We start from the raw sequence: 26,823 nt of genomic DNA, 5'->3' as shown, positions 1-26,823 counted from the left end.
TGCTCTGCCTGTACATGGACAGTGGGCGGGCCAGAGTAATGTTGTCGGTCTGTTTGGTGTGGTTGCTACACGGGTCATACACAGAGCTGTGATCAGGGAGGATCCTAGTCTGCTAGAAGGACACACTGCGCATGCGCACAACATCCTGACCGGGAGGAAACTTTTTTTTATCAAGTTCTGAAGGGAGGGGAAGCCGTGCACAGCCAGGAGTGTAAGTGAGGGGGATGGGGGACCACAACTCCCAGCATGGTCTGTGTACAGGGGGCTTTTCTGCTAGAGAGACTGCTGTGTGTCCATCTGTCACCACATGTCTGTCTGCTTTCCATTTATATGTCCTATGTACTATACTTCCATTATATGTCTGTCCTGTGTACTATACTTCCATTATATGTCTGTCCTGTGTACTATACTTCCATTATATGTCTGTCCTGTGTACTATACTTCCATTATATGTCTGTCCTGTGTACTATACTACCATTTGTATCTCTGTCCTATCCCCTCCCTATGTACTATACTGCCCCATGTCTCCTCCCTGTGTACTATACTGTCCTATACTACCATATGTCTGCCCTAATGTACTATACTGTCCTATATGCTTTACTGCCATACCTCTCCCCCCCCCCCCCCATGTACTATACTGTCCTATCTACTATACTACCATATGTATCTCTGTCCTATCTCTACCCTATGTACTATACTGTCTTATCTCCTCGTTTTGTACTACACTACCATGTGTATCTCTGTCTTATGTACGATACTACCGTATGTGTTTCTGTCCTATATCTACCCTATGTACCATACTGTCATATCTCCTCCCTGTGTACTGTACTATGTACTTTACCACCATATGTATCTCTGTCCTATGTACTATACTGTCCTATCTCCCTCCTGTGTACTATACTGTCCTATCAGTTCTATACTGCTGTATCTATGCCCTATGTACTATACTGTCATGTCTCCTCTCTGTATACCAGGGGTCTCCAAACTTTTTAAACAAAGGGCCAGTTTACTGCCCTTCAGATTGTAGAGGGGCCAGAGGTTGGTGTCAGTGGGAGGAATAGTGCCCAATCAATGGTAGAGGGAGGAACAGTGCCCCATCATTGCTATCAGCAGGAGGAATAGTGTCCCCATCATTGGTGTCAGTGGAAAGAATGGTGCCCCAAAGTTGGTGTTAGTGGGATTAATAGTGTTTTGTATCAGTGGGAGAAATAGGTCCACCAAGGGCCGGATAAAGGCAAGCAAAGGGCCGCATCTGGCCCCCAGCCCGCAGTTTGAACACCACTGCTGTATACTATACTGTCCTATGTACTATACTGCCCCATGTCTCCTCCCTGTGTACTATACTGTCCTATGTACTATACTGCCCCATGTCTCCCCCCTGTGTACTATACTGTCCCATGTACTATACTGCCCCATGTCTCCTCCCTGTGTACTATACTGCCCCATGTCTCCCCCCTGTGTACTATACTGTCCTATGTACTATACTGCCCCATGTCTCCTCCCTGTGTACTATACTGTCCTATGTACTATACTGCCCCATGTCTCCCCCCTGTGTACTATACTGTCCTATGTATTATACTGCCCCATGTCTCCTCCCTGTGTACTATACTGTCCTATGTACTATACTACCCAGTGTCTCCTCCCTGGGTACTATACTATCCTATGTACTATACTGCCCCATGTCTCCTCCCTGGGTACTATACTGTCCTATGTACTATACTGCCCCATGTCTCCTCCCTGTGTACTATACTGTCCTATGTACTATACTGCCCCATGTCTCCTCCCTGTGTACTATACTGTCCTATGTACTATACTGCCCCATGTCTCCTCCCTGTGTAATATACTGTCCTATACTGCTGTATCTTTGCCCTATGTACTATACTGCCCCATGTCTCCTCTCTGTGTACTATACTGTCCTATCTCTATCTTATGTACTATGCCATACCTCTCCACCATGTACTATACTGCCCTATGTACTGTGTCTATCTTCAGCCAGATGAACTCTGATTGGTCAGTGTGGTATATCACACCCCCTCCATAGTCTTTGCTGGTCATGTTATGGGGGGGACTCCGCTAACTTGCTGTTGTTGTGTTCTCAGTACACAGACGCGATGAGGGAACACACCACCGTGAGGGCGGAGCCGAAGTCCGGATTCCTGGAGCGTCTCGGCGACACGGCCGGGGGGGTGGGGATCGGCCTGATCTCCTTCTGTCTGTCCTTCTACCTTCTCTTCACCAATGAGGTGAGGACAACCCATCCAGATTAAAATATGAATAAAAGGGATAACATATTGTTGTGTGTGTGTGTGTATATATATATATATATATATATATATATTCACATATTTTAATGATGCAGCTAGCAGGACTTTTGGAGCGGTCCTGCTTAGCGCACCGCTTCAGTGTGAAAGCCTTGGGTCTCTCACACTAAAGAGACGGCAGGGCAGGGTTTTTTCAGGGCGTTATTTAAGCGCTATTTTTAGCGCTAAAACGCCTGGAAAAACGCCTTGGTGTGAAAGGGGCCTTAGAGCTGTTTGCAGCATTGATGTCCTCACACAGTATCTTTTTCCAATGTCTTTTTCTTGCAGGGTCGAGCGGTGCAAACGGCGAAATCCCTGGAGGAGGGTCTGTCTGTTGTACTGACGATCGGGAACATCCAAAGAATAGACCCCATGAATGAGGCAAAGTTACTCCACGTCTCTGGAGTTCTGCAGACATCCGCTGTGAGTACAAATGATGTGAAGACCAAGCGGCAGCAGTGGTTTCATTAAAGCGATATTTAACCAAAAATGTCATAAATTACAGCTTTGTTTACACAGGCGTCCCCCCGTTCTGCAGCTCCGTGACACGATTGTGTGGCACCGGCGGACATCGGGTCTGCGGGCACGGAGCATGCGGCGGGCGCGTGAGCCCACTATGCCACGATTTAAAGGGGATGTACCTGTACTTTGCGCAGCCGTGCCATTGTCTCGACCTATATCGTCGTGCGCTGGTCGGCAAGTAGTTCAAGCGGAGGTTCACCCTCAAAATTAACTTTTTACCTTAATAAAGGCTTGTAGCGTTGTCATTTTTTTTTTTTTTTTTAAGTCTGTACACTTACCTGTCTTCAGCCTCACTTCGGGGTCTTCTTCCTTGCGAGGAGTGGGCGTGTCGCTCCTTTTCCCCGACGGGGACCTCTGCGCAATGTCTCCTGGGAGTGAGTGTTGATCCTCCCAGGAGACGATTGACGTGCGGGTAAAGCTTGTCATCGCCTTCCGAAAATATCGGACGGGGACTCGGCTCTTTACGGCGTCTGCGCCTGCCGTGTAGAGCTGACTGAGCAGGCTTCGTAAAGTGCCGAACCCCCCTCGGATATTTTCGGAAGGCGATGACGCGCTTTACCCGCACGTCAATCATCTATGCCTCGTCTTAGGAACGCCTATTTCCCGGGCGAGCGAGAACCCGGAAGCCGGGTGAATAGAACAAAAAAAAAACGTAAGTACAGCTGGAAAGAAAAAAAAAATCCAGCATACTGTTGATGTCAGCAGTATGCTGGATGTAACTGTATATACCATATTTATCGGGGTATATCGCGCTCCCGCGTATAGCGCGCACCCCTAAAGTTGCCCCGAAAAAAAGTGTATTGTCGGGCAGGCTCGGCTACTCTCGCGCTGACGTCCTGTACGTCCAGGACGTCAGCGCGAGAGGAGCCGAGACTGCCTGACAATACACGAGTGTACTGCGCTCGGTATATGTCGGCGCAGTATTCAAACTCGGCGCTGGTATCGGCGTATACCGCGCATGCACGATTTTGCCCTGATTTTCAGGGCAAAAAAGTGCGCGGTATACGCCGATAAATACGGTTAAAAGAGAAGTGTATTTTTTTTTTTTTTTTTTGCAGATTCATACTTACCTAGGTGGATGCTGCATCTCTCCCCTGGCTGCTCTAAGGCAGAGAACCGAGCGATCAAACATCGCTCGGTTCTCGCAGCTCCCTGAGCAAAAAAATAAAAACCGCAGAGGTGATCAAATACCACCAAAAGAACGCTCTATTTGTGGGGGGAAAAGGACGTCAATTTTGTTTGGGAGCCATGTCGCACGACCGCGCAATTGTCAGTTAAAGCGACGCAGTGCCGAATCGCAAAAAGTGGCCCGGTCATTTGGCAGCCAAATCCTCCAGGGCTGAAGTGGTTAACATGGTTTCCTATGGAACACGCTCTGCAGTGCAAAATGCAATATCGGGGCTGGTGGTGCAAAATCACAGCAGGCTGCACACAAAAGGGGATTGGAAACCAATATAAAGTACCCCGCTACATTTTTTTTTTTCTGCATTGAGGGTTCAGCCCTGGTTCACACTGGGCTGCGGGAGTGAAGCCGTGCGAGTTCAGCTGAACTCGCACGATTTCACTCCCGCCGGCAGTCCCGATTTCGGCCGCGATTTAAGAGACATCTGTGCAGGTTTCTGCACAGATGTCTATGTAAATCGCGGCCCGAAATCGCAAAAAGTAGTACAAGAACTACTTTTTGAAATCGGTGCAGCGCCGCAGATGCGGCGTCGCACCGATTAGGACGGCGCCATTGCCGACAATTGGCGGCATTTGAGATGCGATTTCACATGTGAAATCGCATCTCAAATCGAATGAAATCGCACCCAGTGTGAACCTGGGCTCAATGACACTTTTATCTCGGGGCTCCGACTCGCTTTACTCCTATAACTTCTTCTATAAACCTCCTAAAATCCCAGTGGTGTTGTGAATTTGCAATGTTGGAAGGCTGTCAGACACGAAGGGCGTTGGCTCTGATGAATCATCGGGTCCAGGAGACGGAAATCTGGAATAAAAGTCCTCTGAGAAGGGAGTGGAAGATATTCGGGTTCTAAACATTGATTGTGAAAGAAAACCTGCGCTAAGAGAAATAGTTTGATTTTCTCTGAAAATGCTGGTTGCTTTGATCCAAATGACAGCCAGGCAACTAGTATTTTAATAGGCATGTTATTCCCCCCATCCCCCTCGTTCTTTTCTTGTCTGAGGTTTGGGCTGCAGGGGAGAAAAGTGAGATCATGATTTGGCAGTGATGTCTGGCACAGGTGCCTGGACCACAAGACTAGAGGAAACAGAACAACGCTGTGGCCCCCTTGTCTGCCTCCTCTTGGCCCCCAGCTAGCTGCGGACCCCCCCCCCCCCCCCCCAACTTCCCACAGTGCCTCCAACTTTCCATAGTGGCCCAGAGAGCCCCCCTGGCTCCCGTAAGACGAATTATCCAAAATAACAAATGCTGTATCTTAAAAGATTGGAACATAACAAATTTAATAATAATTAATAATAATAATAATAATAATTAATAAATAACCATAAAGAATAAAAAAAAAATGATTATTATTAACCACTTAAGCCCCGGACCAATATGCTGCCTAAAGACCCAAGGGGTTTTTACAGTTCGGGACTGCGTCGCTTTAACAGACAATTGCGCGGTCGTGCGACGTGGCTCCCAAACAAAATTGGCGTCCTTTTTTCCCCACAAATAGAGCTTTCTTTTGGTGGTATTTGATCGCCTCTGCGGTTTTTATTTTTTGCGCTATAAACAAAAATAGAGCGACAATTTTGAAAAAAATGCAATATTTTTTACTTTTTGCTATAATAAATATCCCCCAAAAACATATATAAAAAATGTTTTTTCCCTCAATTTAGGCCGATACGTATTCTTCTATCTATTTTTGGTAAAAAAAATCGCAAAAATCGTTTATCGGTTGGTTTGCGCAAAATTTATAGCGTTTACAAAATAGGGGATAGTTTTATTGCATTTTTATTTTATTTTTATTTTTTTACTACTAATGGCAGCGATCAGTGATTTTTTTTTTTTTTTTTTTTTTTTTTTTTTTTTTTTTCGTGACTGCGACATTATGGCGGACACTTCGGACAATTTTGACACATTTTTGGGACCAAAATTGCATTGTTTATTGTGAAAATGACAGTTGCAGTTTGGGAGTTAAACACAGGGGGCGCTGTAACATTTAGTGTTCACTTAGTGTGTGTTTACTACTGTAGGGGGGTGTGGCTGTAGGACTGACATCATCGATCGAGTCTCCCCTATAAAAGGGATCACTCGATCGATGCAGCCGCCATAGTGAAGCACGGGGAAGCCGTGTTTACATACGGCTCTCCCCGTTCTTCAGCTCCGGGGAGCGATCGCGACGGAGCGGCTATAAACAAATAGCCGCGCCGTCGTCCCGGATCGCTCCCCGAGGCTTACCGACCGCCGCATGTAGCGGGGGGGGTCCCGATCGGACCCCCGACCCACGTCAAGCAGAGCACATACAGGTACGTTGATGTGCCTGTCCGTGCCATTCTGCTGACGTATATTTACATGAGAAGGTCGGCAAGTGGTTCATTTGTTCCGTTTTTCATTTGTTTACATACGGCATTCATTATTTTGGATAATTCATAACTTCGGATAAATTCCGTTTTCTCAACTAAATTCGAAAAATGTGTTAATTCGGAAATATTCAAATTAACGAAAACCCGTTATTATTTTGTAAATTTGGAAATTCAAAAAGCCGAAAATTCTAAAGAACGAAGATAAGAGCGAAAAATCTGATAATTAGAAAACCCCGACAATTTGAAAATCTGAAATAACCAACTAATAATAACTATAAGTAACAATTAAATTATAGGTATTGGAATTTCCTTTCAAATTTGACTGCTAGGGAACGTAACGAATACAAATTTATCCGAAATTAGAAAATTATCCCAAAAAAATGATGCCGCAGCTAAACGAATATAGCATAACAAATTATTAATAATAATAATAAAAAAAAAAAACTTTTTATTAGGATTTATTCGTTAAGTTGCAATTGTTATTTCGGAAAATTCGTAACTTCGGATAAATTCGTATTCGTTAAGTTCCCTAGCAGCCAAATTTGAAAGGAAATTCCAATACCTATAATTTAATAGTTATTTTTAGTTTAGTTATTCTTTCCAGTCTTCGGATTTTCTTTCTTATATTCGGATTTTCGAATTTAAAGCGGTGGTTCACCCTTAGAGGGCACTTTTTAGCCTTAGATGGATGCTCGTTTTGTCTAGGGGAATCGGCTATTTGTTTTAAAATATGATCCGTACTTACCCGTTTACGAGATGCATCCTCTCCGTCGCTTCCGGGTATGGGCTGCGGGAATGGGCGTTCCTTCTTGATTGACAGTCTTCCGAGAGGCTTCCGACGGTCGCATCCATCGCGTCACGATTTTCCGAAAGAAGCCGAACGTCGGTGCGCAGGCGCAGTATAGAGCCGCACCGACGTTCGGCTTCTTTCGGCTACTAGTGACGCGATGGATGCGACCGTCGGAAGCCTCTCGGAAGACTGTCAATCAAGAAGGAACGCCCGCTCCCGAAGACCCATACCCGGAAGCGACGGAAGAAGATGCATCTCAAACGGTAAGTACGGATCATATTTTAAAACAAATAGCCGATTCCCCTAGACCAAACAAGCAGGAATCTAAGGGGAAATTTTTTTTTTAAGAAAATTAAGAATTTTCTAATCTATCAATTTTACGAATTGCGATCCAAAGACCCAAAAAATGGGAAAAAAATTAAAATTAATGAAACGAAATTGAACGTATGTTGAGGCAGTGTGCATGTCTAGTCCCTAGACACACTCCCAATCACCTGGAGCCCAGCTTTGTTCTTCTCCTCACTGAAGAGGAAACCGGTCACACAGGTGTACTTGGGTAATGCAGGATAACTGTCAGTGACCTGTTCAGATCTGAGAGACACCCAAGAATACTCATGAACAGTTATAGTGTTATCAAGGAGTGTCTATTTTATTGAACACAGATACACAGTATTTATGCAGTTGTAAAGACGATAAAGTTGGGGGGGTAGGAGGGACTTCCTATATGTTATCAGAAAAAGACACACGATATCTCTATCAAACATCTGCTTCCATCCTGATAATGCAGGTTCCTGTCTTCATCTCAATATGGTATGTTACAGTTAGAACAGGAAATGTATTCAGGGACTGAACGGGTCACTGACAGTTTTCCTGCATTACCTAAGTACACCTGGGTGGTCATATTACCTGTTTCCTCTTCACTCACAATTTATAATATTTCAGTTTTTGAAGGCCTGAGATGCCCCAGAAGCTGCTCTCTCTTTTACTTAGAATAAATCCTAGACACAAAAAAAATATTTTTGGATTAAACTTTTTCTGATCTGATGGGTTTTTTTTTTCTCTGTACATTTGTAAATTATCTGCTTATGTCCAATTGCAGCCGCTGTTTGACCCAAACTACGGGGTTTCCGTACAATGCGTAAAACTGAAGCGCCAGGTGGAGATGTTCCAGTGGGTGGAGCAAGAAGAGTCCAAGTAAGAGACAAACCCTGTGATATACTGTATTATCTCTGTGAAGGATAATGGGTGAGAATAATGCTTTCTACTGCAGATTTGTTAACCACTTCCCAGCCACGCTATGGCCGAGTGACGGCTACAGCGCGGCCGGCCAGTTCTGGGCTGGCGCCACATCACGGCCTCCTGTGATGGCGCCCGCCGTGCGATCGATGAGTCCTTAGGGCACAGCTGATCACAGATCGGGGTAAAGGGCCAATCACAGCACACCTTTACCACGTGATCAGCTGTGTCCAATCGCAGCTGATCACGTTATAAAAACAAGCCAGTGATCGGCATTCCTTTCCTCATGCTGACAGCGCGAGGAGAGGAGAGCTGGTAACCGGCTAGTTAATCAGTACAGACCCACCAGTGCTGCCCATCGGTGCCTCCTCATCAGTGAAGGAGAAAAATTACCTGTTTGCAAAATTTTATAAAAAACGTTTTATTTTTTTTATATTCTAAGTGTTTTTTAGTTTACTTATCAAAAAATATAAAAACCCCAGTGGTGATTAACCACTTTCCGCCCAAGGACGTCATATGATGTCCTAGAATTTCAGTGGGGATATCTGAAAGATGCCTGCAGCTACAGGCATCATTCAGATATCCATCTCTTCACCCGGCGATTCTGTGCACCATAAGAACGATCATAGCGGTGGTTGCGCCGCTTGATCGTTCTTATAGGCGGCGGGAGGGGATGTCCCCTCACAGGGTGATCAGCTGTGATATCACATGGGTAAAGAGCCGTGTCATTGGCTCTTTATCGAGATCGGGGTTTGCGCCGGTGTCCCAGGGACGCAGCGCGACGCCAATCGCAGGGCTGTGCCCCCCTGACGGTGCACAAGTGGGGTGAGACAGTGCAAACACTTATTTTAACTTTTTTTTATTATGTTTTTCACAGAGAGTATGAAGAAAACGGAGAGAAAAAAACCGAGACGAGATACACTTACAGTAAGTACCATCTTTTCCAGGGAAACGGAATGCGGATCTAAATTATAGGACATGCCATGGCTGACCTAAGTGGCGGTTTCTATAAAGTTAGTGACCTAGAACAAGCATGCAGCCAGTCCCATCCTACAAACTTCTCTGTTAATTGCTAACAATAGAAAATAGAAAACACATCAAATGTTTTAACTGAGAAAATGGACCATTTTAGGAAAAAAGGTCATTTGGAAATTGATGGAAGCAACACGTCTCAAAAAAGTTATGGGCGGGGCCATGTATAGCACGGTGTAGCACCCCTCTCTTCTTTTTACCTACACTTTGTAAATGTCTGGGAACTGAGGAGACCCAGTGCTTGTTTTGGGAGGGGAATGTTGTCCCATTTCTCCCTTTATAGTGCCATCGTGCATGTTGCACGTCACCGCGCTTTGGTCAATTTTTTTTTTTGACTGAACGTGTGTATGCAAGGCAGGCTTGAGAGAAATCGCTTCGGGAAAAACGACGGGTTTTGGCATGTCAGGAAAACGGTCGTGTGTACAGGGCATTACTGCTCAACAGTCCTGGGTCCTGTTTTGCTTCAAAACGCGCCAGATATTTCCATTGTTGAAAGGTCTGGACTGCAGGCAGGCCAGTTAAGCACCCGGACTCTTCTACTAGGAAGCCATGCTGTTGTCAAAGATGCAGTATGCGGATTAGCGCTGTCCTGCTGGAATATGCGAGCCCTTCCCTGAAAAAGATGTCGTATGGATGGGAGTATACGCGGCTCTAAGACCTGGATATATCTTTCAGCATTGATGGTGCCTTTCCAGATGTACAAGCTGCCCATTCAATACATACTAATGCCTCCCCCCTCCCCCATACCATCAGAGATGAAGGCGTCTGAATTGAGCGTTGGTAACAAGCCAGAAGGTCTCTCTCCTTTTTAGTCAGGAGGACTAAAAAAAAAACTTGTAAAAAAAAAAATCGCAATAAGTGTTTATTGATTGGTTTGTGCAAAAGTTATAGCGTTTACAAAATAGGGGGTATTTTTATGGCATTTTAATTATTTTTTTTTTTTTTACTGGCGGCGATCAGCGTTTTTTTTTTTTTGTGCCAACACAGAAACAAACCTACCAGCGGCTCTGTACAGAGAATGAGACTGATTATCCCTCTGAATGAGCCGTAAGGGACCAAAAAACGTATGATTCTGCCAGATTTTCTCAGAAAACAGGGACTAGGAATGCGTTGTGCTCAGAATGCCCTGTGCAACATGCACTTACCTACCTGACCATTATACTCGCCTACCTTACACATACATTTACCTACCTGACACATGCACTCCCCGAATTAACACCTTTATTGTGCAAAATTTAGTAAAGTCTCTAACTGTACTGTACATGTCCACTCCACATTGATCTTAGTCACTCCCACCTCGGACACGTCACTGCCATCACCGCTGGCCAAGAGACCTGTGGGAAATGTAGTTCACGATGGGGGTGCGGCGCGCGATTGCATGTCAGCGTTTGCTTTTCTAATTTCTCCTGGCGTGCCCACAGAGAGGGCTCGGCGTGCCATGGGTTCGCCATCACTGGCCTAGGGTGTCCATCTGCATGCCTCACTGTGCCCATGACTAGACTGACGCTTAACATGGGAGTCTATGTAAGGGGTGCCTGGCTTTGAAAAATCGGTGCTCCCCAGCCGTAGATCCCCCAGACAACAAACTCTTGCACACTGTAGAGGAGAACTGGGGCTACATGTGTGCCAAGTTCCGGGTCCAGGGGGACCTACGACCGGCCGGTACCGGGTCCCCAAACTCACCGGAGATATGACCCTTTAACATGGGAGTCTATGTAAGGGGTGCCTGGCTTTGATAAATCGGTGCTCCCCAGCCGTAGATCGACCCAGACAACAAACTGTTGCACACTGTAGGGGAGAACTGGGGCTACATGTGTGCCAAGTTCCGGGTCCAGGGGACCTACGACCGGCCGTTACCGGGTCCCCAAACTCACCGGAGAAATGACCGTTTAACATGGGAGTCTATGGAGGGGGTGCCTGGCCGTAGGTCCCACAGACAACAAACTTTGCACACTTGTAGAGGAAGAGTGTGGCTACATGTGGGGTCCAGGGGACCTACGGCCAAAGTCCGGGAGATCAGGCGCAAAAAGGTGACTCGAGTATAAGCCGAGGGGGCATTTTCAGCACAAAAAAAGTGCTGAGAAACTCGGCTTATACTCGAGTATATACGGTGTACAATTTCTCAGTTTAAACATTTGATATGCTTACTATTTTCTATTGTGAATAAAATACGTGTTCATGAGATTTGCAAATCATTGCATTTTGTTTTCATATATATATATATATATATATTTTTGAATTGAGTTGAAGATCAGTTTTACATCAATGTGCGCTTTGCTTTGAACCCTCCTACATACCATGGTGGATGCATGGAAACTGAGTGTGCACCAGCCCTATGCAGGAGTCAACTGAAGTGATAATGTTACGTCTCGCCTAAAAGCTTTTTTTTTTTTTCTTAGATACGGAGTGGAAATCGGAGGTGGTGAGCAGCAGACATTTCGACCGAGAAATCGCCCATCGCAATCCCAGGTGATCTTCTTTTTATAAAGTCAAACTCCAGCATTCCCTTCAGTCTTGCACAGGTGTACCAACTCCTCTCCTGGCATGAAATGGCTTACTCTGATTTCACTGCACACTGTGAGCTTCTCACAAGCTGCAGCAGGTCAGATAGAGGCCCACCTCATTTCTTGGCTGGAGGACACCCAGCATCATCTAGATCAGTGGCGGCCAACTTTTCGGACCTCACAAACCACTAAACTCACAATTTTGAACCTCATGGATCACTAACCTAAATTTAACATACCTTATACACACAATGCTCTGGCTCTCTGCCCCCCTCCCCCTGGATCACACTGCTGCCTTATACACACAATGATCTGGCTCTCTGCCCCCCTCCCCTGGATCACACTGCTGCCTTATACACACAATGATCTGGCTCTCTGCCCCCCTCCCCCTGGATCACACTGCTGCCTTATACACACAATGATCTGACTCTCTGCCCCACTCCCCCTGGATCACACTGCTGCCTTATACACACAATGATCTGGCTCTCTGCCCCCCTCCCCCTGGATCACACTGCTGCCTTATACACACAATGCTCCGGCTCTCTGCCCCCCTCCCCCTGGATCATACTGCTGCCTTATACACACAATGCTCCGGCTCTCTGCCCCCCTCCCCCTGGATCACACTGCTGCCTTATACACACAATGCTTCACTGTATGCCCCCTTCCCCCTGGATCACACTGCTGCCTTATACACACACAATTCTCCGGCTCTCTGCCCCCCTTGGATCACACTGCTGCCTTATACACACAATCTTTCGCTGTCTACCCCCTTCCCCCTGGATCACACTGCTGCCTTATACACACAATGCTCCAGGTCTCTGCCCCCCTCCCCCTGGATCACACTGCTGCCTTATACACACAATGCTTCGCTCTCCGCTTGGATAACACTGCTGTCTTATACACCCAATGCTTCGTCTCTCTGCCCCCTCCCCCCACTCTGCTACCTTACACAGGCTTCTCATTGGATCTCACCTCCTTATCCAGCCTTGTGCTAGAGCTCCGTACTCCCGCACTACTGTGACCCATAGGAGAAACCCAGCCAAACAAGCTCAGGCCGGACTTTTTATTTTTTTGCTAAACAAATAAAAAAAAAGGTCAAACATTTTGGGGATTTTTTATTTTTTTTTACTTGGTTTCTGTAATAAAATGTTGTAAATAAGTGTTTTTTTTTTCTTTCTTCCCCCTCACTGATGGGCGCTGATAGGCAGAATTGGTAGGCGGCACTTATAGGCGGCATTGATGAGGATGCACTGATATGCAGTAATGATGGGCACTGTTGGGCCTGTACTAATAATCAGTGTAGGTGTCCCCTGTGTGGATTTTTATGTTATCGGCTGCCCTCTCCTTATGCGCGGTCAGCGTGAGAAGAGGAATGTCGATAACCGGAACATCCTGTTTACACTGTGATTTGTACACAACTGATCAAGTGGTTAAGAGCCGATGTGATTGGCTCTTTTGCCCGATCTGTGATCAGCTGCGTCCAAAGAACACAGCAATCACAGACAGGGCCGCCATCAGGGGGGTACAGGCAGTACACCTGTAAGGGGCCCGGTGGTCCCCAGGGCCCCCGGATGGCATCCCCCTATTTTTTTTTTTTGTTCGTCAGCACCCAAAGACCCCCGACCTTAATTTGCGGCGGCAGCCCCCCCAGCTTCTCGATTCGAGCAGCGGTCCCCCCATTTTCAATTTGCGGCACCCCCCCCCCACTTCTCAACTTGCGACACTCCCCCCCCGGTTCTCAATTTGCGGCGGCAGCACCCCACCCCCCTCCCCGTGTTCTCTGCTCCAGGGGGTCCTTGCCTGAAGCTGTGTAAGGGGCCCCAAAATTCCTGATGGCGGCCCTGATCACAGACCCCTGCTGATGCGCGCTGCAGGGGGCACGCAAGAAGCTCGTTCACGGGAGGATGCCAATAGATGCCATCCGTCAATGTTCGACTGCGCTATATTTGCCGAATGACATGGTCATCGTGGTTGTGAAGAGGTTAATGGGAGTATGCCGATATGTGTTAGGATTTGTTTGTTTGCACGGTCTCCATTTTCTGTGTCCTTACAAAGTCATGTAAAGCAAGCGTCCTTCTTCTTCTTTCTGCAGCGCCATGGCGGTGGAGTCATTCACAGCTGTTGCGTCAGATGTCCAGGTTGGAAGTTACTACCTGTCTAAAGGTGAGAATAATGAATATGAACATTTCCTTATTTATTTATTTTTTTCACAGCTGTACAAATTGCTTTTATGTCCTGAAATGGCTTTCTCCAATTTCACTGCACACTGTGAGCTTCTCACAATCTGCATTAGAAGCTGCAGCAAGTCAGGTGGAGCCCCTCCTCATTTCCTGGATAAGGGGCCTCCAGCATCATCTAGCTATTTCCGCCCCCCTCCTGACTGTCCCTGGCCCCACCCCTTTTCATTCACTGAATTTCAGATTTGGCAATCGTGGAGGTTCAGCATCGCATGTGGGCGTTGGGTAGGCTGGGCTGTATACAAATGCAGCCTACATAGAAACACCCACTCCTCTAGCCTGACACCCCCCCCCCCCCACCAAGCTATCTAGGTGTTTAATACAGTGGAACCTTGTATTATGAGCATAATCCGTTCCAGGAGAATGCTTGTAATCCAAAGCACTCGCATATCAAAGCGAGTTTCCCCATAGAAGTCAATGGAAACTAAAATAATTTGTTCCGCATTGACTTCAATGGTGTGCAATACCGCATGTGGCCAGAGGTTGGGGGGGGGGGGCGCCGTAGACCCTTGTGGATTTAATTGACCTTGTTTTTGGTTAATTCTCCTTTAAGGGGGTATGGCAGGGGGCATGTCCTGTGCCTACATACGTGTTGATAGTAGGTGTCCCTCATTCCCATCTCAAAATGTTGGGAGGTATGATATCCAGCAATGCAGAGGGGGTGCTGGGTATCTGATTTGCCCCCCCGGGGGAGAAGGCTCTTACATTGGCTAACTTTTGCTTCTGATAGGTCTGGTTGAGAAGATTGACAATTTCAAACAGCTGAGCCTGACGCAGAAGAGGAATCTACAGGCTGACATCATCACAGAAGGAAATTACTTCTATCACAGCGCCAACCCCAGGAATCCAGAGGTACTGAATACTTTGCAAGCGAGGTTAAACCAAATTTTGGATATAGACTACAGAACACTGCCTTCTCTCCTCATTTCCTGTACATAGGGGGAGGTGTTCTGTAGTTTGCATAAGACAACTGAAAAGGCTGATTTACATTGTTTTGAGTGATCAGTTCAGTACACAGGAAGAGACAAAGACACATTTGAAACCATTTTGTGGCAGAATCAACAAATACAGGTGAGGGGGGAATAATTATTTGATTCCCTGCAGATTGTGTAAGTTTGCCCACTTACAAAGAAATGAAGTGTCTAGAATTTTTATCATAGGTGTATTTTATATGATAGAGACAGAATATCAACCAAAAATCCAGAAAAAAACACAAATGATACAAATGTTATAAATTGTTAAAGCCTCATCAGATAATTGATAGCAACGCAGCCATTGGCTCCCGCTGCTGTCAATCAAATCCAATGACGTGGCTGAGTCATACACTCGGCGACCTGTAGGTAAAATAAATATCCACTTAAACCTGTACGGTTTAGGAGATATTCCCTTTTCATGGAGCCACTGATGTCAGCGGCGCATGCGCTCTGAATGCCCGGCTCCGGCCACTCGCAGCACCGGAGCTGCGAACCCAGAAGACACGCCGGGGGCAAGATGTCAGCTCCCTCGGCGTGGACCGGGCTCCGATACGGGGGCTTCGTTCTGAGGTGAGTATTTCATAATGAGCTAGTCTGCGCGGCATACTAGCTCATTATGCCTTTGCCTTGCAGTTTTTTTTTTCTTCTTCTTGTGTGGGTTTACGTTCAATTTAAAATCACTGCAATGTGCAATGTTCCAAAGGGGATTGTTTTTTTTTTTGTTTTTTTTGTGTGCAACAAACGGGCACTTTATTTATTTCCTGTCTTCACATTTCAGGTGGGGGATCTACGGATCTCTTTCTGGTACGCTGGCGTTTCCCTGGGAAATTCATTTGGATCAGTGGACACGGTAATTATCTTTTTATATCGTTTTAAAAGTTTGTTTCTAATCACAACATTTTGACATCCTAAGAAATGACCGAAAAACACAATGAGCCCAAAAAGTGAAGATTTGTTATCTTATAGGGAATATCTTTTTTTTTTGTTTCCTCTTTTTTTTTGTTTTTTAATAGTTGATTTTATTTTAGCAGAAGAAGGCATTTCCATGAACACATTTATAACAGAGATGATCATAACCAAATATCAAAACAATAGACATTATAGCTGAAAAATCTGATCCGGTCTGTCCAATAAAGTGATAGATATACATCACCCCAACAATCTAATAACTTTCCCACTAATCGGGGATCATAAAATACTATAACCCTTGGGAAAAGCCCACATGGATTTAGAAAACTGACAAATAATAATTTTTCCCCCAACACAAAAAAACAAACCTTTATCTGGCCCTTGGGGCACTATTCCTCCCACTGACACCAACAATTGGGCACCGTTCCTCCCACTGGCACCGGGGCACCGTTCCTCCCACTGGCACCGGGGCACCGTTCCTCCCACTGGCACCGGGGCACCGTTCCTCCCACTGGCACCGGGGACGGGGCACCGTTCCTCCCACTCATACTTACAATTGGCACTATTTCTTGCAACGATACCCATGACGGGACACTATTTAGTCTCCTACTGACCGAAGTTATTATTCAATTTATTTGCTCACACTGACTTTGGGGCTTTTTCTTCCACCGGCCAAAGTCCGGCCCTTCTAAGGTCTGAAGTACAGTAACCTGGCCCTTTTTGTCTAGAAAGTTTTCCCACTTCGGTCATAAACTTAAAAAAAAAAAAAAAACCCTAATCCGGGATCATAAAATACTATAACCCTTGGGAAAAGCCCACATGGGTTTAGAAAACTGCCAAATAATTTTTCCCCCAACACAAAAAAAAAGAAACCTTTATCCGGCCCTTGGGGCACTATTCCTTCCACTGACACCAACAATTAGGCACTGTTCCTCCCACTGACACCAACAACGAGACACTGTTCCTCCAACTGACACTGGCGATGGGTCACCGTTCCTCCCACTGACACCAGCGATGGGTCACGGTTCCTCCCACTGACACCAGCGACGGGGGGTCACCCTTCCTCCCACTGACACCAGCGACGGGGGTCACCCTTCCTCCCACTGACACCAGCGACGGGGGTCACCCTTCCTCCCACTGACACCAGCGACGGGGGTCACCCTTCCTCCCACTGACACCAGCGACGGGGGTCACCCTTCCTCCCACTGACACCAGCGACGGGGTCACCCTTCCTCCCACTGACACCAGCGACGGGGTCACCCTTCCTCCCACTGACACCAGCGACGGGGTCACCCTTCCTCCCACTGACACCCTTCCTCCCACTGACACCAGCGACGGGGTCACCCTTTCTCCCACTCATACTTACAATTGGCACTATTTCTTGCAATAATACCCATGACGGGACACTATTTAGTCTCCTACTGACCAAAGTTATTATACAATTTATTTGCTCACACTGACTTTGGTGCTTTTTCTTCCACTGGCCAAAGTCTGCCCTTCCTAAGTTCTGAAGGACAGTAACCTGGTCCTTTTGTCTAGAAAGTGTCTCCACCCCTGGGTTAGTACATAATCCCTTTTGATTAGATCAGATCTGTTGTAGGTCCAGCTTTCATCTGCTGAGTTGCTGTTCTGCTTACTTATTCCATATCTTCCTGTTAGGTGAGTGTCGTGGCGCGGCAGCGAGGGGTGGAGCTGGTCCCCTACAAAACCAAATCCGGGGACCAGCTGGAGCTGCTCTACATTGGGAGTCACAGCGCTGAGGTTAGTCATTGTTCTCAATGACCCCCCCTATTGTCAAAGACTAACCCCGCTAAGCATTGTTTGTAACTATATTATTATTTCTGAAAACTTTCCACTTTACAGGAGATCTTCCATGCGGAGCATCAGAGTAACATTTTGAAGACCTGGATGCTACGAGGTGCCGGCTGGTTCATGATGTTTATGGGCATCAGTCTTATGATCAAGATCTTCCATACGCTGGGTGAGCTTTTATACAATTAGAACACTATACACGCCCATGCCACACCTAGGCCATGGAACTTAATGCCAGGAACCAGTTTAAAAGACTTGGAACGTATGAGGTAAGCCCATAATAACTTCATAGAAGTACCTATTGCTACCTCCCCTGCCATGGGTGCCCAGCTCATCTGCTTGACCTACCTGAGCCGCAAATTTCCAGAGGGCACGATCGCGCGTCGTTCTCTCCATGGCCGATCGGCTCCTCATCAGATAATTGATAGCAACGCAGCCATTGGCTCCCGCTGCTGTCAATCAAATCCAATGACGCGGCCGAGTCATACACTCGGCGACCTGTAGGCAAAATTAATATCTCCTAAACCTGTACGGTTTAGGAGATATTCCCTTTGCATGGAGCCACTGATGTCAGCGGTGCATGCGCAGCAATGAACTATTTTTCACATTACTGGGTTTAGTAACACTTTAAGGTGCCACTAATCATTGTATTCGATCCATGGCATCTTTAAAGGGGAGTTCCAGCCTTTTTAGGTTTATCAAAAGTCGGCAGCTACAATAAGCGTAGCTGCTGACTTTTAATAAACAGACTGTGCAGCAGGTAAGTGTCCATCGATGCGGCTGTCCGGAGCTACGCCCCCCCCCCCCCCCCCCCCCACCGGCACCTCCAATCACTCTGTGGGCACCCGGCCGTGACCGCTTTTGGCTTCACGGCCGGGCACTCACTGCGCTTCCTGAGTGGACAGGTGATCTCCTGGGACCTGTCACATGTCCCAGGAGATTGCCTAGAGGGAAGGACCAACTAAGACGAGAGGAGAAGTCGCCGATGCGGTGGCTGGGCGGAAGGAGGAAGTGGGACAGGAAGTCCCACTCCTACCGAAGCCCCCACTCCCCCCCCCCCCCCCAAGAAAAATCCATCCCTTTTTATTTCTTTACCTTTTTCTGAGGAATGGCAGCTGCAATGGGCTTTGGGCATGGACTCTTCCCTTTTAGAAGTTCACCCATTGCCTTCCTTTTAAATGCCACTAGAAATGTAAAAACTGTACAGTCCTTTTTTGTATGTAGTGTCTTCATATAAGATTGTAATTAAAGGTGCTGTCCATTTTTTTTTTTTTTCTCTCTGTAGTGGATTGGTTCCCCATCGTCCGTGATCTCGTCAATCTTGGACTCAAGCTCTTCGCTTTGTGTTTGTCCTCTTCCCTTTCCCTGCTGACTATCGGCGCCGGTTGGTTCTTCTATCGCCCTTTGTTGTCGTTACTGCTGAGCGCCATTGCAGTTGGCATTATATTCCTCGCTCGAACACGTGTGCCATCCAAGAAGCACCAATAAGAAAAAGCTCTGTGGTCTTCATGCAGTATTGCTTAGGGCTTGAAGCTGGTAATGGGGTTACTGTACTCAGACTATAACTCTGGGGTGGTTTATGCATTAATGTATTCTTTATCACTATGCAATTTATTTTTATACACTTGTATTGTGTTTTGTAGCTCATTTTGTATTTATGTGTTAAAGGGGATTTGAAGGGCTGAAAATAAAATTTAAAGGCCAAGAACTACCTATTTTTGGTAAAAAAAAATCACAATAAGTGTTTATCGATTGGTTTGCGCAAAATTTATAGCGTTTACAAAGTAGGGGATAATTTTTTTTTTTTTACTACTAATGGCGGCGATCATCGATTTTTATTTTTTTATTTTTTCGTGACTGCGACATTATGGCGGACACTTCGGACAATTTTGACACATTTTTGGGACCATTGTCATTTTCACAGCAAAAAATGCATTAAAATTGCATTGTTTATTGTGAAAATGACAGTTGCAGTTTGGGAGTTAACCACAAGGGGGTGCTGAAGGAGTTATGTTTCACCTAGTGTGTGTTTACAACTGTAGGGGGGTGTGGCTGTAGGACTGACGTCATCGATCGAGTCTCCCTATAAAAGGGATCACTCGATCGATGCAGCCGCCACAGTGAAGCACGGGGAAATCGTCTTTACATACGGCTCTCCCCGTTCTTCAGCTCCGGGGAGCGATCGCGAGGGGGGCGATTAGAAACGAATAGCCGCGCCCTCATCCTGGATCGCTCCCTGACGATTTCTGACCGCTGCATGTACCGGGGGGGTCCCGATCGAACCCCCCAACCCGCGGAAAGGCAGGGACGTACATGTACGCCCATCTGCCTGTACGTGTCATTCTGTGGACGTATATGTACAAGTGGCGGTCGTTAAGCGGTTAATGCATTCAATGGGTTGTAAACACTCGTGTTTTTTTTTTTTTCTTTTCACCTTGCTGTATCCTATGCAGTATGGTGAAAAAACACCTGCCAGTAGGGTTGCCACCTCATCCCTTTAAAACAGAACACATATGAATTACACAGGTTCTGTGGCTGATTAAGGTAGTAATTGAACTCAAGTGGAGCCTTATCTAAATTAAATAAGCCTCAGAACCTGTGTAATTCATATGTGTTCTGTTTTAAAGGGATGAGGTGGCAACCCTACCTGCCAGTGACCAGCCCCCCCCGTTTTACTTACCTGAGCCCCGGAATGTCCCACGCCGGGGACGCGCCGTCCCTCTGCCCGGGGTTTTCGGCTCTTGATAGATTGATGGCAGCACAGTCATTGGCTCCCACTGCTGTCAATCAAATCCAATGACGCAGCTGCCGGGGGCGGTGCCGAGTCCGGCATTCGTGTCTATGGACGCAAATGCTGGACTCGAGCCATTGGCTCCTTGTGCTGTCAATCAAACCAATGATGTGGGAGCCGGGGCCAAGTCCTTCTGTCTGTGTCAATGGATGCAGCAGCAGGACTTGGGAGCGAGTGCCCCTATGGAAAGCGCTTCTCCGAGGGGAGGGGGGGGGGGGGCACTGGAGAAGAGGAAAAGCCAGGAGTGCTGCTGGTGGACCCTGGAAAAAGGAAGATCAGGAGGGAAGTGTAACATGTTTTTTGTTTAAAAAAGCAAAACAAAAAAACAAACCTTTACAGCCCCTTTAATTAATTACAAGTATCATCAGCCACGGCAGCTGGCAGCTTGTAGTTCTGAATGAACTGCGAGGGCGCTGATGAGCACTCTCGTTATTCACAAGCCCTGCAGGTTGCAGCAAACAGCCCCCGTATGCAAGTACAGGCAGAAAGCTGCAGGGCTCGCCTGTAGAAGTCTGACATTGCACTTGTGATCAGTGGATCCGGGTTGCAATGTTTTCTAGGCTCCTGCAGGAAAAATAATAAATGCACTTTTACAGAAAAAAAAAAAGTACTGTATATGTGCATTAAGTAATTTTTTTCAGGAATGATGAACTTATCCTTTAGGAATGCTAGTTATGCAGTTGGCCATGTTAATCCTCAAGGTATAGTGCTTTCTAAGGCATTATAAAGTGTTTGTTCACCTTTTCGTTTTTCCTGAATAGGTAAACTAACGCTGTACAACTTCCACACCCCTGGTCTCTGCTGTACTTGCCTCCGTGGGTGATGAGCTGTGCCCACGCTGACAGTGTAGTGGTCTGGGGATTTGAAAATCACGCTCTTCTTTCTGTGGCACTTCTGGGATGGATCAGAGCGATTCTGATTGGTCAGCGCTGGCACAGATAATTTGCCCTGATCAATCACAGATGCCCTGTATAAAGAAGTGGGAGAAGAGCAGGGAGTTCAAAGCCCCCCCCCCCCCCCCCCCGGGCTGCTATACAGGCTGTGTGGGCACTGACAGCTCATCACCCATGGAGGCAAGTACTGCACAGTGGTGATTGGGAGGGTATATGGATGGTATGCATATTCCTTAAAAAAAAAAAAAAAAAAAAATGCTGAAAACGTGAACTAATCCTTTAAGCTAGATCTTGAACAATGATGACCACACAGCTAGCATTTTTACCAGAAGGTGAGTGGTTGAACCCCTTTCTGTTTTTCTCATGACCGTTTCATTCAATTGGGATTGTAGGCCCATGGTGCACACTGGCTTTTGTTACCTAAAAAGGAATTGTTTTGTAGTTGTGATTTCTTGGGGGGGGAAATGTACTAAAAGAGGAGCATACAGAATCTGGAGGAGCTGTGCATAGTACCCAATCAGCTTCTAACTTCCAGAAACTGATTGGTTGCAGATTCTGTCTACTCCGGTCTTAGTAAGTTTCCCTTGTTGTTATTTATGCACGTTCCATCTTTTTCTACCGTATTTGCAGGCTGATCTGACACTTTGTAGCAGATTTTTAGTTTTCATGATGAAATGAAGTCTTTGGCTTGCTCTTTTGTCCCGTCCCCCCCCAGCTATTTTTTCTTTTGTTGGCTCTCGCTTACTCCCTCCGACCGCAGTGAATTTTCCTCCTCTCTGGTGTGAATTTCAAAAGATGCGCACCCAATGCTGGGGATCCCTCTGGTATCCACAAGACAATGAACTGCAGAGGAGCCTTGTTTCCCATGATACACCACTGAATGGGACTTGTTTTGCTTCTCATTACCGCAAGGAAAAGGCAGAGAAAGTTTTGGGCTAGAGGTGTGCAGGAGCACAGGACCACCCTACATGACATCACTGCAAGGAAGGAGGGAGAAAGAGGTGTGTGGGAGCACAGGACCACCCATCATTGCATCACTGCCAGGAAGGAGGGAGAAAGAGGTGTGTGTGAGCACAGGACCACCCATCATTGCATCACTGCCAGGAAGGAGGGAGAAAGAGGTGTGTGGGAGCACAGGACCACCCATCATTGCATCACTGCCAGGAAGGAGGGAGAGGGGGCAAGTAGGTGTGTGGGAGCCACCACATGTATGCCACCATAAACCAAAAGTTGGTCTTTATGGGAAAAAAAATGCCCCGTAGGATAAATATCTCGCTTGTCTTCTAAAAGGTAAAAATTAGAGGAGGTCCAGCCTGGTCGAAAAAAATTAAATAATTAGCAGCTACAAATATTAGGGTATTTACCGGTCCAGGGAGCCCGCAATGTCAGCACCCCAACTGATCGACTCACTGGTGCTGCCGCCGTCACCATTCCTGGTAAGGGAACCTAGCAGTGAAGCCTTTCAGCTTCACTGCTGGTTCCTTACCGAGCATGCGTGAAATGCAGTCCTTTCTAATTGGGAAGGTGGAGGAGGGGGCACAAACTTCTGGGAGATCGGCCCGTGGTCTATCTCCCGGAAGTGAAAAGGGGACCTGTCAAAAACGGGTCCCCCTCGAAAGGTGCCAAATGTGACACCGGAGGGGGGAGGGGGGGAAGCGTATAAGCTGAAGTTTCACTTTTGGGTGGAACTCCACTATAAAGTGCTGTTGCCAGTAACCACAAATCGGAATAAAGTGTTTTTTTTTTTTTTCTCCTCTTATGCATTTACATTCCCAACTGAAATCTGATTGGTTGTGAACAGCAACATCTGTTATATTTGCACAATGAAGACTTGAATCTGTTCTCACACTTTTTTCTGTCTACCCACTGCATCTATGTACTGAATAATATTCTAACAGGATACCAGGACACTTGGACCCCTTTCACACTGCGTCGTTTTGCAGGCGCTATTGCTAAAAAAATGGTGCCTGCAAAACTGACCTGAAACAGCCGCTGCCGTGTCTCCAGTGTGAAACCCCCGAGGGCTTTTACACTGGAAAGGTGCGCTAGCAGGACAGTAAAAAAAGTCATGCTAGTCGCATCTTTGGAGCGGTGTGTATATCGCTTCTCCATTGCTCCTGCCCATTAAAAACAATGGGACACCGCAGCTATACTGCCGGCAAAGCACCTCTGCAGAGGCACTTTGCAGTGGTTTTTAACCCTTTCTCGGCCGCTAGCAGGGGTGGGTGGGTAAAACTGCCCCGCTAGCGGCCGAATAGCGCCACAAAATTGGCGGTAAAGCGCCACTAAAAGTAGCGGCGCTTTACTGCTGACACCGCCCCAGTGTGAAAGAGGCCTTGGCGATCCCACCTGGTGTACCAGCACAACTGTCACTTCAAGCTTGTTGTTATAGTGTGTGTGTCATAATAAAAGGCCTTCTTTTTTTAAAAGAACTTTGTACTTTTGATTGTTTTTTCATTAACCACTTGCCTACTGTGCACATACACCCCCTTCCTGCCCAGACAAAATTTTAGCTTCCGGCACTGCATCGCTTTGACAATTGCGCGGTCGTGCGACGTGTCTCCCAAACAAAATTGACGTACTTTTTTTTCACATAAACAGAGCTTTCTTTTGGTGGCATTTGATCGCCTGTGCAGTTTAGTTTTTGAGCTATAAACAAAAAGAGTGTACATTTTGAAAAAAAAAAACACTTTTTTACCTTTTGCTATAATAAATATCCCATTTATTTTTTCTATCTCAGTTTAGGCCGATACGCATTCTTCTACATATTTTTGGTAAAAAAAAAAAAAATCGCAATAACCGTATAGTGACTGGTTTGCGCAAAAGTTATATTGCCTACAAAATAGGGGACATAATTATGATTTTTTTTTTTTTTCGGGACTGCGACATTATAGCAGACACATCGGACACATTTTTGGGACCATTCACATTTATACAGTGAACAGTGCTATAAATATGCATAGATTACTGTATAAATGTGACTGGCAGGGAAGGGGTTAACCACTAGGGGGCGGGGAAGGGGTTAAATGTGTAGCCTAGTGAGTGTTCTAACTGTAGGGGGGTGACCGATCTGTGTCCCTATGTACAAGGGACACAGATCGGTCTCCTCTCTCCCTGACAGGACGTGGATCTGTGTGTTTACACACACAGATCCACGGTCCTGCTCAGTTACTGGGCAATCGCGGGTGCCCGGCGGCCATCGGGCACACGCATTGTGTTCCCAGTAACGCGACGGGAGCGCGCGCCCCCTAGCGGCTTTAAATGACAGGATGTCATATGACGTCCTGTCGGAACAATGGAGTCTTCCGCCCGCCGTCATTTGACGGCGTGCGGTTGACAAGTGGTTAAAGAAATAGGATCTCTATTTATTTAGGAGGGACATACCATTGCATTTTTCCCTCTTGACCAGAATTGCTGCAATTATAATATTAAAAGTTATTTTACATTTTTTCAGTTCCTGGAGTTCATATAATCATTCATATTAAAATACAAAAAAAAAAAAAAAATAATTCACACGTGTATTACTTGGCCCTTGAGTATCAATGACGACACATTTACAAATTTGTATTTATTTTTATGAATGGAAAATGTACATGACTTTATCTTTTCAATATAAAACAAATCTATTATCTCTACATTAGAGAAAACCATTGTCAGTCATTAGAAATAGAAAGGACTTCAGCCTTAAAACAACCCCGATTCCTCCCAGCTGCTGAAGCATGCTGGGACATGTAGTCCCCCTGATGGTCCTTGATTGGTGGGGATTTATAGCATTGATGTTGTCAGAGTTTCTCAAATGGGAACAAATGTTTCTCCTCCCCCTTCTTCTCCCTCTTGCTCTTTCGTTTAGCTTTCCCCACCTGCAGTTCCTCGGTCTGGCGGTTTTGAGGCCAGGAGATGGCGGTGTCCTGGGCTGGGGTCTCGGATGATGGTTTTGCCTCCTCATCAGATGAGAATCCTTCTTCCCCCCCGAATGCTGCGTGTGAATGATCTGCATCCTGTTATAAGAAAACAACTCGAGTGACACACAGAATCACGTTCACTGCTCTCTGGATCTCAAAACGGTGGTGGACAGTTCAATAATAAATAAAAGGAGAGTAATCATCAGCCCTGTCCTCAGGGCCCACTAACGGGCCAGGTTTGGAAGATAACTGAACAGTGGCGGCTGGTGCTCAAAATTTTTTGGGGGGGGCGCAAACGAAAAAAAAAAAAATACCAATTGCAGCCTCACTGTACCTATCAATTGTCACCACTGTGCTGTGCCATCAAAACGCAGCCACCGTGCCAAGCCATCAAACGCAGCTACTGTGCCATCAATTGTCACCACTATGCCATCAAACACAGCCACTGTGCCCCCAATCGTCGCCACTAGCCACCGTGCCCAGTACCCCCCCCCCCCCTGGCACTTACCTTTATGGCCTCTACGTCCCTCGTCCCGCCCTGATTGGCTGAGACGCCTGTCAGTCTTATCCTCGGACGCACGGCCGGTGCGTCCCGAGGATGAGCTTCGGGAAGCCGACTACAGCCTCTGGCCGCTAGCCCTGATAGGCACTTCCACACAGCCAGCCAGCTGCCGCTATTCAGCTGACCGGCGCTCAATGTCCGGTCAGCTATTGAATAGTGGGCGGCAGCGGCGAAAATATACAGATTCATACAGTGTATGAATCTGTATATTTTACTGGCTGTGAGCGAGCCAGAGGGGGCGGCGCTCCTGCGTCCCTATGGACGCACCGCCACTGTAACTGAAATACATGACAGGTGATATCATTTGCTGCTCAGTGATTGCAGTATTCTAGTCTGCATCTCCCCAAGGTAATACATAAAACCTGGCCTGTTAGTGGGGCCCTGAGGACAGGGCTGATGACCACTGATCTAGACACACGGCACGCCATCTGATCATACACATTATTGGTGAACTCAGATTCTCCGCTGCCTTGAAGGGGGTTTGCAGCATTTGGTGGAGGTGCCGTACAGTACATCCCATTGTGCAAAGGAAATTCACAGATTGCGACGTCGCTAAACTATCTTCGATGTACTTTTCCCAGATACATAGGGGTTGATTTACTAAAGGCAAGTAGACTGGAGCAACTGCACAGAGCTCAGTATATGAGCAGAAGCTCTGATGACTTCCAGCATCAATCATGTTCACTTATCCAAGTATAGGTTTGCCTAGCTCATGGGTCTTCAAACTACGGCCCTCCAGTTGTTGAGGAACTACAATTCCCATCATGCCTAGTCATGTATGTGAATGTCAGTGTGTTATAATGCCTCATGGGATGTGTAGTTCTACAA

General features: G+C 46.6%; 2 protein-coding genes across 3 annotated transcripts in view; one reads left to right on the top strand and one right to left on the bottom strand.

Moving 5' to 3' along the window:
• The first annotated feature begins 17 nt into the window (after positions 1-17).
• TMEM43 (transmembrane protein 43) lies at positions 18-19,557 on the top strand. The gene is made up of 12 exons (XM_040358883.1): positions 18-211; positions 2,100-2,243; positions 2,589-2,723; positions 8,243-8,337; positions 9,257-9,306; positions 11,811-11,880; positions 14,008-14,078; positions 14,883-15,004; positions 15,905-15,976; positions 17,695-17,796; positions 17,899-18,016; positions 19,133-19,557. Exons 2-12 carry the CDS (start codon positions 2,112-2,114, stop codon positions 19,333-19,335), a joined length of 1,170 nt encoding a protein of 389 aa, XP_040214817.1. The 5' UTR covers positions 18-211; positions 2,100-2,111; the 3' UTR covers positions 19,336-19,557.
• A 5,527-nt stretch (positions 19,558-25,084) lies between these two features.
• Positions 25,085-26,823, bottom strand: part of XPC (XPC complex subunit, DNA damage recognition and repair factor) — a 35,442-nt gene continuing 33,703 nt past the window's right edge. For both annotated transcript variants that reach the window (XM_040358880.1, XM_040358881.1), the window contains one exon: positions 25,085-25,529. In XM_040358880.1, the coding sequence (XP_040214814.1) occupies positions 25,314-25,529 (216 nt within the window). In that variant the 3' untranslated portion in view covers positions 25,085-25,313. The remainder of the gene's footprint in view (positions 25,530-26,823) is intronic.

The sequence above is a fragment of the Rana temporaria genome, chromosome 7 (assembly GCF_905171775.1).
Source record: "Rana temporaria chromosome 7, aRanTem1.1, whole genome shotgun sequence".
Lineage (NCBI taxonomy): Eukaryota > Metazoa > Chordata > Amphibia > Anura > Ranidae > Rana > Rana temporaria.
The sequence above is the reverse complement of the archived record's forward strand: the minus strand, read 5'-3'. Positions and strand labels throughout refer to the sequence as shown.